The sequence below is a fragment of the Monodelphis domestica genome, chromosome 2 (assembly GCF_027887165.1).
Source record: "Monodelphis domestica isolate mMonDom1 chromosome 2, mMonDom1.pri, whole genome shotgun sequence".
Classification (NCBI taxonomy): Eukaryota; Metazoa; Chordata; class Mammalia; order Didelphimorphia; family Didelphidae; genus Monodelphis; species Monodelphis domestica.
In genome coordinates, this window is record NC_077228.1 from 285,948,001 (window position 1) to 285,963,746 (window position 15,746).

The 15,746-nt window shown below is 38.6% G+C and overlaps 1 protein-coding gene across 8 annotated transcripts in view; it reads left to right on the forward strand.

Annotated features, from left to right (window-relative positions):
- BICRAL (BICRA like chromatin remodeling complex associated protein) overlaps positions 1–15,746 on the forward strand; it is a 98,142-nt gene that overhangs the window by 63,042 nt on the left and 19,354 nt on the right. For 2 of the 8 annotated variants that reach the window (XM_007483931.3, XM_056818252.1), the window contains exons 2-5: positions 3,242–3,287; positions 3,492–3,540; positions 3,633–3,701; positions 6,890–8,572. In XM_007483931.3, coding sequence (XP_007483993.1) covers positions 3,247–3,287; positions 3,492–3,540; positions 3,633–3,701; positions 6,890–8,572 — 1,842 coding nt within the window. In that variant the 5' untranslated portion in view covers positions 3,242–3,246. The other 6 variants (XM_007483928.3, XM_007483929.3, XM_056818253.1 and 3 more) reach the window with 6 other exon arrangements.

Sequence of the window (15,746 nt, forward strand, 5' to 3'; positions counted from 1 at the left end):
GTTTTTCTTCTTATTGGGGATGAGAAGATGGGAGAGGAGGAAAAGGCAGATTTTAATTATTTTTTAAAAAATAAAGTTTAATTAAAAAAAAAAACACAGATCCCTAGCTGTATGACTCTGGGCAAGTCATTTAACTAATTGCCTAGCCCTTGCTACTCTAATGTCTTAGAATTGATACTAAGACATTAAGGGAAGGATTAAAAAAAAAATAAAAATAAGCATGAGTCAAAATAGTTTCCAAGATTAAATATATTTTAAGAATCTCTTTAAAAAGTAGTGGGGAAGAATGTGTGATTATTTGGAGCTGCCCCTAAGATCAATAAAGGGTATGGCCCTTTAAAAATGGCATTCTGGGAGCACTATTGAGTATAAAGACTCATAGCATTCTACCCATTTGAGAGTAAAAGAAGGCAGATCTGTCTGGTAGGTCTCTGAAGCCTCTGGAGGATGGATACTAGAGTTCCTTGAAATTTACAAAGAATATTCTTTTAAGTCAGATGTTGACCAGCAGTGTTTATTTGGGATGACGGGAGGGAAGAGAGTGACTTGTAGTTCCAGCTGATATGATTAAATTGTCTGTTCTTTTATCATGTCATACAGGGAGCAGCTTCAACTGGCTGCTTTGTCTAGGAAGTTGGAAACTCTGTACCTGTCAGGGTTTTCCCTAGAAGCTAAGAAGGCTTTTTCATCTTGAAAGACAAAGTAGAGTAACCTTCATGGAGGACCTTAGGTAAAGGATGGCATTTATTCCTCAGTTGGCTAAAGGTTGAGATATTTGGCCTTCAGGGCATTTGCACTACTTAGATTTAGCTAGATTAGGGAAAGGAGTAGGAGTGGATTATACAAAACTACTTAGGAATGGTCTGTATTAATGTAATTTTTCTCAATAAATCTGCTCCCTGAGGTTGCTAGTTACACAAGTGCTTTTTGAAATTAGACATCAAATACAGGCAAATCTAGTTTAGATCCTCATAAGATAGAGCTTAGTGGAACCCTGGAAGTTATATCCAACTCCTTCATTTTATAGAGAAAGAAAAAGGCCTAAAAATGTTAAGTGACTTCATTTAAGATCAAACAGTTAATAATAAGTAATAGGGCCAGGAATTGAAACCAAATCTTCTGACTCTATATCTATTGCCCTTTCCCACTCTGCTGGCCTGCAGTTTAAATTCTTAGAAGGGCTAGAGGGACACCATGAGATAAGGTCATGTCTTATATACCAACCAGGTTATGTCAGAATTGACTTTGCCTTCTTGCATATATCTGTAATGGGGGTGGGGGTGGGGAGTGGGGAGGTATTACTTATCTAGTGCTAAATGCAAACCTGTATAATCTCCAGCTGTCCTTAAAATGAGGTCCTATTCCAGGAAAAAGATTAGATCCTAAGGTAGGCCCCAGTGAAAACTATCTTTGGACAGGGATAAAATCAGGCCTGAAGTTGGGAGGGCCTGGGTTCAAATGTGACATCAGACACTTCCTAGCTCTGTTACCCTGGGTAAATTATTTAAAATCCCCATTGCCTAGCCCTTACTGCTTTTCTGCCTCAGAATGGATGCTTGATATTGATTCTAAGACAGAAAGTCAAGAATTTTTTTTTGATGTTTTGTTTTTTAAGATAAGGGTAAAAAAAATTAAGAAAAATATCTTTAGCTAGATAGGAGATTGACTCAAAAATATCTCTGCCTAACAGTGGAAGTCACAGAGTTGTTGGTTTTTTGCCATTCCCCATCCTTGAGCCCTTCAGAATGGGCCACATACACATACATTAATATAAAGGGGAACACCTGTATGTCTGAACCTGTAAACGGACTCTGCCTTAGTGTTCCTGCTCAGGGCCTCACTACTAATAGCAGGTGCTCCTTTTTGATGATTTCTCTTCACTTTCTCTAGCATCCTTGCTGTGCCTGGAGAGACATATTGGCCCAGCTCACTTTCCTAGCCCTTGGATCCCTGAGTAACAGAATCAGCCAGCTTGGAGCCCCTAGAGAGATACTCACCCTTTTGGGAGTTGTCCTTGGGGATGCTCTGTGGTCCTTGTGCAGGAATGAGCTATGCCTTCTGTGCCTGGAAAGAGTTAGTGTGGTTAGTTAGGGAGGAGGTCTAGCTGATGGGAAAATTTTGTTTGTTATTTAAGAAAAAAGCCCATTCTGAATCAATCCTCCCTTCTGCCTTGGGGCATCTCCCTAGCATTTCACTCCTGCCTAACTGCCATTCACAACTGCCCTTTTCCAACTGCCACAGAACTCTTGTTTCTGGTATTCTGTGATGTAAATTATTCCATGTACTGCTTGAAATGGGTACAGAGCACTGTTGCCACGTGTGCGAGTGTTAGTGTAAGTTTACAGGACCTGGGACTGGGGAGGGGGGTTGGGCAGGCTTTTGAACTTGTCCAGTTTCCATAGCACAATAATTTGATCATTTAGATTTGGCAGGTGACTTTTAGCTTATGCTTTAAATATTTAGAGGAGCTAGTGGTGGGTATCTTTCCAGAGATCTTTTTTCCAACACACATTTACACATACTGAGTATCAGGATTTTGGTCCCAGAACATGGATTGTATGGAATTCAAGACTTGGCAGCACTATTGCAAGGGACAGATGATCAAAATGTGGGACCGAGCTTCCTGTAGCTGCTTCGGGTTTGGAGCTATCTGTGGTCTTTCTCCTTTGCTCATGAAATCTCTTAGAATATGGTGAGGATGAGCTATTCTATGTTTTCTTTAAGAAAGTAAAGAAATGGGTCACTATTCAGCATGAGCAAAAATGCCCTAATGTATGACCTGGCTAGATGTATCTTTCTAAGACTTTTCCTAAAATGAAAGAAAATTAAGAGATTGCTTTCTGTTGGGGCTCATTGTAGAAAAGTTTACAGTTTACACCAGGCTCTGAGTTTAAAGTTTGTTTTTTATCTTTGTCTCTGTCTTCAGCAGGGGATCTACCACCCCCAACTGTCTTTCATTTATCTTAAGCCATTTATTATAGGCAGTATGTGACCTCGTTATCTATTGATTTAATAATATTCTTAAATAATTAGAATGACTTAAATAAGACATTTTCTATAACTTAACTACTATAGAATCAGAGGATTAAAATCTCCCTTAAATATTTTCAACCTTATTAGATGGGTAAAAATCTCATATGAGTGGCACAGATTTTTAGGAAAGTATATTTTACATGTTAAAACTGCATTGTACTGTTAATTTGATTTTGATGAAACATCAGCCCTTTCCTTTTTGTTGTAGTTGTCATGGATGATGATGATGACTCGTGTCTCCTTGATCTTATTGGGTAAGTTTCCCATTTAGAAATTAGCAGAACACAGCTAGCTTGTGTAAGATCAACTGCATTAACAAAACCTAGTCTGTGGGTTATAACAATGCTGGATGTTTTAAATGTTAAGTACTCTCCATGATCACTCATTTGCTGCAATTAAATCTTGAAAGACAGGTGATTTGTTGGTTTATTTCATTTTAACTCTTTTTTGTTTTTTAGAGACCCACAGGCTTTGAACTATTTTCTACATGGACCTAGTAGCAAATCTGTATGTATTATTCTAACATATCAAATCACATAAACTTCATTAATGGTTTCACTTGAAGTAACCACCATTTTGCCAAATCTGTACCGTTTCAGAGCTCTGACGACTTGACTAATGCAGGATATTCTGCAGCCAACTCAAATTCAATTTTCGCCAACTCTAGCGTAAGTATCAAGAAGTGAATAGCTCTTTGAATATCCCATGCATGCCAAAGGTGGTTAAGGTTTAATGCCTTGCTGTTCCTGTGACTTTTGCTGCCTTTATTTAATAAAATTCCAAATCCTCTTGTGAAGTTTCTTAAAAAAGTTCCTGAACCCTGTAGAAACTTTCCATTGTTAACTGCCAAATCAGATAGTTCAGGGTAAGATTTTCTTTTTCAGTTTCCTAAACTTTCATTTTTGCCTTTTCCAAATGATTTGATGATGTGGCTTTGGCATATTTCTAAAGTCTTACTTCCAAACTTTAGAGGCCTGTGATGCCCTCCATGCTGACACTCCTTCCACCAGTGACAACTATAACTCCTCTACACCTTAATAAATAAGTTTGCTATGGCTAAAGAAAATTCATCACTTGGTAGCTAATCTTGAAGGAGTGAACCTCTCCACATCTAACTAGGCTTATCCTTAAAGGAGATAGATATTGGGTATTATATTATTTAGTATATATATTTTTTAACCCTTCCATCTTAGAATCAATATGTATTGATTCCAAGGCAGAAGAGCAATAATGGCTAGACAATTGGGGTTAAGTGATGCCCAGGATCACATAGCTAGAAAGTATCTGAGGTCAGATCTGAACATAAGATATCCTGTCTCTAGATCTGGCTCTCTATCCATTGAGCCTCCCCTATTTTATTATAGCTTGAAACCTTTTGTAGGTTTGTAGCTTATAGGCCCCTGGCCCAACCTGTGTTTTGCAGAAGTCAACAATTATTGCCTTTGTCATTATCAGGGTGTAGGGATTTACTTCCTCATTACTGACTAAATGTTGAGAAAGCTGTACTTTATGATAGTCCCTTATTCCAAGTTATTTTTACCAAGATCTCAAATTACTTAAGTACCTTGACTCTTTCTGAGTCTATTACTGTATCTCTAAGATTATTATTGTCATGGTACACTATGATTACATAGCTCATTATATACTGTTTGTCAGATTATGCCAAGATTACACCCAGGATTGTAAAGTGATGAGTTTAAATGAAACTGAATTTCGTACATGCCCTCTAGGTTCAGTCTCATGTTTTAGTCACATCTCATATGGTAAAAATCTGATATCAAGTTGTTAGGTATATACAGTCTTGTCCTTCAAGATCAACATTAAAAGATATTTCACTTGACACTCTCACGTGGATGCTAAGTCAGTAATTCATTCAGAAATATTTACTGTCTTCTGTGCAGGGGGCAAATGAAAAGCCAATGTGAAAGATGTTTTGAGGTTTTCTTTATCTTATAGGCTTATGTTTCCTGTCTTGTCTGTTCTGGCCAAACATGGGTAATAATCACCTGTGTAACTCTTCCTTATTACACCAGCAGATTTCAGCTTTGATGATCTCAAATAAAATCTTCAGTCTTGGCCTCATATCTCATTCACCTATTTTTTTCTACTAAGTCCCAAGATGGTGATGGTCACTTAAGCTCTCACTGCTTCAGTTCCATTCTGTGATGACTGGAGAGTATTTTTAATTTCCTTCTTTATTTGTGAACTTAACTCATCCAGTTTCAGCTTTCTTTTTTCTTCTTCTCAATTCTTTACATCATCTACCTCTTTACCACCTCAGCCTTACTGATCTAGCACTGCAAAAGGGTACCATTTTTCCTAAATGGATTCTTTCTATCCCTTAAAAAAAAAAAACACCAAAAAACACAGACTATATTAAGTATCACTTAACTTCCTGTCTTTGTTTTTCTTTCATTCTTTGCCTTTATTTTGTAATTCTTGGGTGTCCTGACAAATACTGTGCTGAAAAATCATTTATGTAATCATTTAACATTGGAAAATATTTTAAAGCTATTTTTGTATGTATTTCTGATCAAGATTCATTCCTTAAATACATAGACTATCTACTATTTCTGGTATCCTTGTCACAGTAGGAATATGGTAAACCATGACTCTTTGACTTTTGATTACTAAAGTGAGTACTTAGGTGGCTTTAAAAAAATCGCTTATTTTCAAGCAGCTAAATGTCTTAACTCACTATGTGACTGAAATTGATTCCTGTCTGGACTAGTCTTTTCTAGAGTAGGTTGCCAGTTTACTCTTCCATGACCAATGATTCTGGGGAGCTATCAAATTGGCCTGTGTCTGAGAAATTCTGGGAGAATGGGCATTCTGGGGTCCCTGTGGGTCATTATTTATGGCAGGTCTACTTTGATCTGACAGCCCTGCTGGATCCCTTACAGGACAACTACTGGGAGCTCCCAGGATTGACTCGGTTCCCATGGTCCTTAGGACTAAGGACTTTTGGCTGCTTTGTGGACAATTGTCTGCACCTACAGATCAGGAGTGGGCTAGCCTTAGGTGTGTAGCAATTTGACCAACTACTTTGTGCCTCAAAAAATGGAGATAATCAAGCGTATTGCATTTTACAAATCAATGAAAGGAATTAGAAAGTATTTGAATGCTGCATTTTAGATGCCATCACTAGAGAAACAAAGCAGCAGAATTAGCCTTTAAGTTCTTTGTTCAACAATACAGGTGTCCATTCATATATATGTATCAGTAAGATAGATTTAAAAATGTTTTTGTGTAGCTATTCTAGTAGCAAAAATAGTTTATTGATCATATTGGGTTTATTGGTTAGGCCAGCATCATAACTGATAAAGTGATCTAGGTCTTCATGGCTTTCTCTAAGGATCAGGGATGACCTGAGCTGGCTCAGGCAGCTTAATGAGTAGATTTTTAGGAGCTCATTATTCCACCCTTCCATAGAACAACCCAAGACATATTTAATTCATGATAGTTAATTAAGAGGTGGTCCATAAGCCTATCTACCCCTTCTTGTCTCCACAGGTGAACCACTAGAGTATTCAGGAAAAGAGCTGTTGTACCCTTCATTTACTAATTAAATTCTGTTAAAAAGGAAAGCATTCCTTGGCATTTCCAAGGACAAATAAAATGCAAAAAGTAGCAGACTAGACAGTATCTCTGACCCAGAGCCCAAATACAGGAATACACAGTAATTCTCCTAATAAATAGGAATTAATATAGCATATGAAAAATAAGTTCTCACATAGTATAGTAGTAAAATATGGCTGTTTTCCCATATTATAGAGGTTTTTAATGAAGATATTTCAATATATGAGTGTGTTAAAGGGTTAGGGGGTGGCATGTAACAATCTATATGTCCTTTCAGAACGCTGATCCTAAGTCATCCCTCAAAGGTGTGAGCAACCAGCTTGGAGAAGGATCTAGTGATGGACTCCCACTTTCAAGTAGCCTTCAGTTTCTTGAAGATGAACTTGAATCTTCTCCTCTTCCTGACCTCAGTGAGGACCAACCTTTTGACATTCTCCAGAAGTCCTTGCAGGAGGCCAATATCACCGAACAGACTTTGGCAGAAGAGGCTTATCTGGACGCCAGTATAAGTTCTAGCCAACAGTTTGCACAAGCTCCACTTCATCCTTCTTCCTCAGCATCCTTTACTCAGGCTTCTAATGTTTCTAATTACTCAGGTCAGACGCTGCAGCCTATAGGAGTGACTCACGTGCCTGTTGGAGCATCATTTGCAAGCAATACAGTGGGTGTGCAGCATGGCTTCATGCAACATGTGGGGATCAGTGTGCCCAGCCAGCATTTGTCCAACAGCAGTCAGATCAGTGGTTCTGGTCAAATACAGCTCATTGGTTCATTTAGCAATCAGCCTTCCATGATGACCATTAATAACCTAGATGGATCTCAGATCATATTGAAAGGCAGCGGGCAGCAAGCATCCACAAATATGAGTAGTGGTCTCCTGGTTCACAGACAGACTCCTAATGGCAACTCACTGTTTGGAAACTCCAGTTCAAGTCCCGTAGCACAGCCTGTAACCGTTCCATTTAATAGCACAAATTTTCAGACATCTTTACCCGTGCATAACATCATTATACAGAGGGGCCTTGCACCAAATTCAAATAAAGTCCCAATTAATATCCAACCAAAGCCTATTCAAATGGGTCAGCAAAACACATACAATGTGAACAATTTGGGAATTCAGCAGCACCATGTGCAACAAGGGATTCCTTTTGCACCTGCAAATTCACCCCAGGGCTCTGTAGTGGGTCCCCATATGTCTGTAAACATTGTGAATCAGCAGAACACAAGAAAATCAGTTGCCTCACAAGCAGTGAACAGCACGGGGGGTAGTATTGTCATCCATTCACCCATGGCACAGCCTCATGCACCCCAAAGTCAGTTCCTCATTCCCACAAGCCTCTCTGTCAATTCAAACTCCGTACACCATGTCCAGACCATCAATGGGCAACTTCTTCAGACTCAACCTTCCCAGCTGGTGTCTGGTCAAGTGGCTTCTGAGCATGTCATGTTGAACAGGGGTTCTTCTAATATGCTCAGGACCAACCCATCATATTCGGGGCAAATGCTGAACAGCCAGAATCCTGCCGTCCAACTCGTGTCTGGGCAGACATTTACAACATCTGGGAACCAAGTGATAGTCAATCACACACCTTCTCAGATTGTTGGTGGACAGATGCCCTTGCAGCAGGCATCACCAACCGTGGTGCATTTATCTCCTGGCCAGAGCAGTGTGTCTCAAGGAAGGCCAGGCTTCCCAGGACAGTCTGCTGTCACTAGTGTGTCTGCTCCTGGTCGGTTCACGGTTGTCAGCTCCTCCAGCACAGCCCTTCCTAACCTGGGGCCCTCAGTCCAGTCAGCCACATCTGCTACAAACTTTAACGGAGACCAGCTCCCCCAGCCCAACCGAACTCCTGGCTCAGCCAGTATATCTCATCGTCTTCCAGTTTCCTCATCCAAATGTACTGGCACCTTCAGTAGCACCCCGGGAGCAGGGACCCAGCCCCAGGTTTCCTTTTGCCAGGTATGAGCTACCATCTGGTGCAGGAGATAAGTGTTATAGGTAACCAAGTGATGAATGACAGCTTGACCCTGCCCTCTTTGTGCAGTGAATAGATTGTGGTTTTAATTATTGACTCCCAGATTTTTAAATGGTATTAGGCTTTCACTACTTATGAGTTTTTTGTTTTTCCTTTTGTTTTTAATTAAAATTACTTTGGATTTAAGGTCTTTGGGGCAAAATGGGAAGAAAAGAGAAGAGGATTTTACAGACTTTATGACTAGTCACTGAATAGATATCTAACTGTGGCCTGGGTAATCAAACCAAGGGAGATATTGGGTACAAGAACCCAAAGATAGCCAGGGGTGTGGTGATAGAATTAGCCAGATGAGTATTAAGTGTCCATTAAGTGCCAGAGATTGTGCTCAGTTCTGAGAATACAAGTACAAAGAGTGAAATAATTCTTACTGAGAGCCTACATTTTCTAATGGGGGAATAAAGAATGCACATAAACATATATACAGCATAAGAATAAAGTTAGTAGATATAAATATATATGTAGTTAATATATACAATATAATATATAATTGCTGTTATTTCAAGAAAAACTATATAATAATATATACAAAATAGTTAAATACAGAATAGTTTGGGAAGGAAGGAACTAGAACTTGTGGGAGATAAGGGAGATTTCATGAAGAAGGTAGTGCCTAAGTTACATCTTAAAGGAAGAGAAAGAACTATTAGAGGTAAGAAAAGAAGACATTCCATCATGGGGGAGATGAGCATGGTAGTTGAAGTGTCACGTGTGAGGAACGAGAAGCTAGCTTAGCTGAATCACAAAGTATCTGATAGAGAGTGCTGTTCAGGGAGGCTGGAAAGATAGTCAGGTTGTATGGGCCTTTAAAAACTAAACAGAGGAGTTTGATTTTTTTATCCTCGAGGCAATAAGCTACTAGAGTTAAGTAGAAAGTCATGTGTTCAGATCAATACTTAAAGAAAATTACTTTGGCAGCCATGTGTAGGGATGGGGTTGGCCTGGAGTAGAGAAAAACTTGAGGTGGGAAGACAAGTTACAAGGCTGTTAAAATAATCTAGGCTAGAAGTGAAGAGGACCTAAACTAAGGTGGAAGCTGTCTAAGTGAAGAGAAGGGGGCAGCTGCAAGAGATGATATAAAGATAGAAACAAACATTAATATTTGGTAACCAATTGAATATTTGGGGAGATTACAAATCTGAGACTCTGGAAGGGCAGTGATGCCTTTAACAGAAATAAGGAAAACTGAATGAGAGTATTGACTGAGGGGGAAGGATAATGGGTTCAGTTTTAGACATGTTGAGTTTAAGTTGTCTCTGAGACATCCAGTTTGAAATGTCTAATAGGCAACTGGTGATCCAGGATTGAAGCTTGGGGGAAGAAAGGGACTAGGTGTGAAGATAGACATGACAATCATCTGCGGAGAGATGAAAATGCAGCCAATGGGAACTGATACGGTTAGCAAGAGAGAGAGTATACAGAGAAGTAAAGCGGGCCCAGGATAGAACCTTGGGAAATACCCACATTAGGGTGCATGCTGTGGACAACAAGGCAGCAAAGGAGACCAAGGAGTGAAGTCAGTTGGGCAAACCAGGAGAGAGTAATATAAGGACAAAAACCAAGACAGGAAGGGTATGGGCTAGAGGGGAGGGATTCAAGGTGTAGAATCTCTGCTATTGGACCATGCTATGAAAACATGCCTTCAGATCCTTCTTATGTAACTCCCCACTCCCTACACACTATCATGTATTATGTTCTGGTGAATTTTTGGAATTAATTGGGCTGGATTGTGATCATATAGGCAAAAGGGGCTTCAAAAGGTCTTAAGAAGTTCCATACCTTAACCATCTGTGACCCATGATTATTGATCTTTTTAAAGCTTTCCAGGGAGGAAATCTCATAAACTTGTTGCTGTATTAAACTTCCATGACAAGAAGTTCTTCCTTCTGTCTAGTCAAACTCATTGTTGTCAGTTAAGCCCATTTCTCTCATTTATTGGAGCTATGCAGTAAAATTCAGTGATTGACGTTTCAGTAAAGCTGAGACAGTAATTAGAATGCTCAATGACTAGAATATCAAGCCAATGTTTTAGTTAAGAAAGGGTAACCAAAATCCCCTTTTTAAAGAATCTTTCTAAAATTGTTAGTCTAGTTTTCTGTCTTACCATAGTACATGTATGCACAAAACAATTGAAAATTCAATAATTAAGAATCTTGCAGAAATGATCATTCGTTTGAACATCCATTTTCATGGCACAACACTATAATATTAGAAGGCATGGGTGAAATATGTATCAATGCAAGGACATCCTAGAAATGGATCATCAGATACTTCATTACTCCCTTGCAGTGGTAATACCCTTTTTTCATGCCAAGTCTCATCCCAGGTCAACTCCCACAGTCAGCCTGCATACAGGTTACAAAAAGTTGCTGTAATTATAAATCATTGATGTCAAAAGCCTGCATACAGGTTACAAAAAGTTGCTGTAATTATAAATCATTGATGTCAAAAGTACCAAAGACAAGTTTGGCCCACTATAGTTTTTTGCTATGTAACTTCACCTGGGTTCCAGAAGCTGCTAGTCACTTGTTTTGTTCATTTTCTAACATGCTCCCCAAGGGAGAGGAAGGGAAAAGGAATTGATATAATTCCTGATATGCGCCAAGTACTATGCCAAAGAAAAGATATTGTTTGATCCTCACAACCACCTTGCAAGATGGGTGCTGTTGTTATCCCCTTTTTATAACTGGGGAAACTGAGGCAGGTAGCATTTAAGTAACTTGTCTGAGGTCACACAGCTAGTAAATGTCTGAGAATAGGTCTGAACTCAGGTCTTAATAACTATACCCAGCACTCTACCCCAGTATACCACCTAGCTCCCCACACAGTAGTTATTCTAAAATTTCACCTCTAGTCTCAGGCTCCAATCATTCAGTAAATGATCTTTTAATTTTCCTGATCCCAGAACTACTATGAACCGCCTTAATTAGTACATCTTGGCATGTCCATGTGCCTGTCTTCTCACTTAAAAAAAAAATTCCAGTTTTTAAGGAAAATAGCCCTTATTCCTAAGGTAAACTTTTCCATCAAGTCTGCAGAACATAGGATTTTTCTGACTCCTTTTCTTTTCCAGCATCATCAATTTCTCCCTTTTCCTAGGTTCCTTCCCTTTTGCCTTAAAACAACAGCAACAACATCAAAAACCATTTCTTACCTACGCTGCCAGAGTCAGATTCCTCTATCTTCCATTTTACTATCAAGCTTAAAGGAGGATTTCTATGAAATTTGTGACTTCCATCCTCCATACTCATTTCCTCCTTTTGCAGACTAGTTTCTTCCCCTACCATACCAATGAATCTGCATTCTGGAAAGTGTCAGTGACTTTTATTCTTTCAGTAATTTTTTCCACATTCTTAACATCTCTGTGATTTTTGACATATGTGTATGTGTCTGTGTATTTTAGCCTATCTCCAGTCCATAAATAGCAATTTCTAGGTATAGAAGTGTATAACTATGCTCTTTCTAGTTATTTGCCAACATAAAAACTGTCATTCCTTTCTTTCTACCTCTCACCTCCTTGCGTTATATTCACAGCCAGGTGCTTTTTTGAAAAACAACAAATTATATAACCTTAATGCATGTTCAAAATTTTCAAATGACTTCCCATTAGTAACAGGTTAAAAAAACTTCTTTGCATTTAGAAAATCTGGTTCCACCCTATCTATTCAAACTTATCTACTGTTCACCATCAGCATGATTAGCCAAGGTGTTCATCTCTTTTGTTTCCCCAAAAGATTATATTCACTCTGAACTTGAGGTTTTTCTAATATAGTTCCCTTAACTCCTTGTGGCTGCTTCCCATTCCTAGAATGTCCTCCCTCCTCATCCCTGCAGGCTCTCCTTTTCCCATAGTCACACAGTAACCTCCAAAATGACATCCAATTTATTCTGTCTATATCTTATTTGTACATAATTGTTTCCATGTCATCTCCCCCGTTAGACTGTGAGCTCTCTGAGGGAAGGGATTTTATTTTCCTGTTTGCCCCAGTGCTGCTTAGCACAATGTCTGGTACGTAGGGGACACGTTGATTTATAGATGGTTGCTGACTTAATGATTTGACAAGAGAAGTACAAAAGACTAGAATACCGAGGGAGGTTGGTGTCCAGAAGGAAAAAAACGAATACATCTCTCTATCCTTTACTCTGTAGTCGGTGATTCAGTCTTGGACACACATTTTGGGATATTGGTAAACTGGGTGGCAACCAGGTTGGTGAAGAACTTCAGATTCACCTCTCTTGAGAATCATTTGAAGGAACTAAGCCTGGTTAGTCTTCCTTTAAGTCTGAGGAAAGGAAGATTTAGAGGGGAACATAATCGGTGTCTTCAAGTAGAATCAGAATTGTTTTGCTTGACCCTAGACTAGGGCAGAATGAGGAGCAATGGGAGGAAGTTACAAGGAGACAGATTTCTACTCTACATGAGGAAGAATTTGCTGGAGAACTAAATCAGATTAAATATTCAATGAGATAACATGTAAAGTGCTTTGAAAACCTATTTTGTAAATTATACTATTGCCATTACTATTGTTGTTGTTGTTTCCAAAGACCTGATCCTCCTTGGGATAAATTGAATTCCTTATCCCTGGAATTCTTTTTTAAACCCTTAACTTCTGTATTAGAATCAATACAAAATATCAGTTCCAAGGCAGAAGAGCAATGGGGATTAAGTGACTTGCCCAGGGTTACATAGCTAGGAAGTGCCTGAGGCCAATTTTGAACCCAGGACCTCCCTTCCCCAGGCCTCACTCTAGCTGCCCCTCTCCCAAAGTTCTTTACAGGAAGTTGGACAGCCATGGGGGGTGGGGGGGATGATACTTTATCTGAAACTGACAATTTTAGAAACAGTTGAACTAGATAACCTTTGTGGTCCCTTCTAAATCTGTACTTTTGAGTTTCTTTTAAGATCCTTTCCGACCAGGAGGATAAGGTTTCATGGAGAAGGTGGAATTAGAGCTGAACCTTGAAGAACTGGGAAGATTTTATCAGTCAGGGATGAGAATGCAGATCTTCCAGGAGTAAGGAATAGTATAAAAAGATGTACCCTATGTTTTCAAAAGATAGGGAGTAATTGTCTGACTGGAAGTATGTGGAGAAGGCCAGGGTGTAGTGTCAGTTGAGTTTGGAAAAGGTAGGTTAGATCAGCATAACGCTCCTATGCACATAGTACCCAATGAATAATTACTGCAAACATTTTTCTTTGTGATTGTCTAAATTCCCAAGGCATGTTGTAGGAGGGGGGGAAAGTCTGGTTATTAATAATTTTGGCTTGTTGGGTTCTATTTAATCTAATTTTTTTATATGTGTATGTCATGGATTTTTAAAAATCTTTACTTTCTGTTTTAGAATCAATACTGTTATTGGTTCCAAGGCAGAAAAGTGGTAAGGGCTAGAGAGTGGGGATTAAGTGACTTGTCCAGGGTCACATAGCTAGGAAGTGTCTGAGGCCAGATTTGAACCTCGGACCTCCTGTCTCTAGGCCTGGTTCTCAATTCACTTAGCTACCTCTCTGCCCCTGCAACATGAAATTCCAAGGAGACTTTAGAGACTCTAAGTTCTAACGTGAGTAAATTTCTCTTAGCTTGGTTTTAATGGGAAAAAAATTTGCCAAATTTGTAAGGTAAGCTATTTTAATATGTTAGCAGTTTGTAGAAAATATTACAGGCTTAAGAATCTCCTCTAAACGAGCTCTAAAGATATAATATACATATATAAATATATTTAAAATTCAGAGAATGATGTCAAAATTGAAAATACCATATAGAGGTCCAAAAAAATTTTCTGGAAATGAGAGTAGACTGACTATTCTTTGGAGTATAAAGGAGGAGAGAACAGGACTATCAGTGCTAAGTAAGGCTGCTGCTTCCAAAGTAGAATGGAAGTGATTGAGACCCATTTTATAAAGAACATCTACTCATAGTAAGTGTGACAAGGTATGTTGCATCAAATTGGGGCTATTTTCTTAGACTTTTGATGTAAGGGAGTGGACAACAGCTACAGAGCAGAATAGGAGGTTATACCCTCCTCTAGTAAAAAAAAAAATCATTTTGTTGATGCCTTTTGTCTTTATATTACAGGTTTTTGTTTGTTTGTTAAGAAATTATTCCATTTCTTCCCTGTTCTGCATTGTAGCAAAGAAAAACATCCAGTAGGTTTGCCCTAACAATCTGTGCAAAACTTTGCACAGACTACATTCTACCTTAGTGGTCTTTTGCCTCTCTGCTGAGAGGGGAGGGTGTTATGTTCACAGAACTATTGAATTTAAGATTGAAAGAGATTTCAGTGGCCATTGAGTCCAACTTATATAACCTATTCTGTTATCTGTATTCCAGGATTATTACTGGTTTTTCATTTGCTCAAAGATTATCAGAGTTTCTCTTAATGATTTTTTCACATACATTGTGAATATTGTTCATATTGGTGTTCTCCAGGCCTGCTTCAGCTCTATGGGTTCCTGTAAATCTCATCTGTCTGAATTCCTCCTATTCATCATTTCTTATGGAAAAATAATATTATTACATTCATATACGACAATTGATTCAGGCTATTTCCCAATTGATGGGCACCTTCATTATTTCCAGTTCTTTATTACCACAAAAAATGTTATTTTTTTTTTAATCTTAAGGCACTGGTATACAAAATGAGACTATAAAGTAATATGTCTGAACAAAGCCCTTGTAATAATATGTATGTTCAAGCAAAAGAAATTCCCACATTGACTGTCTAAAATTTTTTTTGTCTCTTCTGCACCTTGAGTTCATCACCTCTCTGTTGGAAGAGTGGTTGGTCACTGCATTTGACTAAAGTGCTTTACTCTTCTGAAGTTGTTAGTTTTTTCAGTGTTGTTATTGTATAAATTGTTCTTCTGGTTCTGCTCACTTTGCCCACACTGCCTTAGTTCATATAAGTCTTCCCAGGATTCTCTAAAATCATTGTTATTGTATTTGTTATTTCATTTTCAGCATATGGGCTGCCAAAGTGAGCATCCCTTTATCATTTCTTATAGCACAATAGTATTTCATCCCTTTCATATGCCTTAATCTGTTTAGCTGTTACCCAATCAATATCTATCTTGCTTTTAAAAAAGATTTTCATACCTATCTG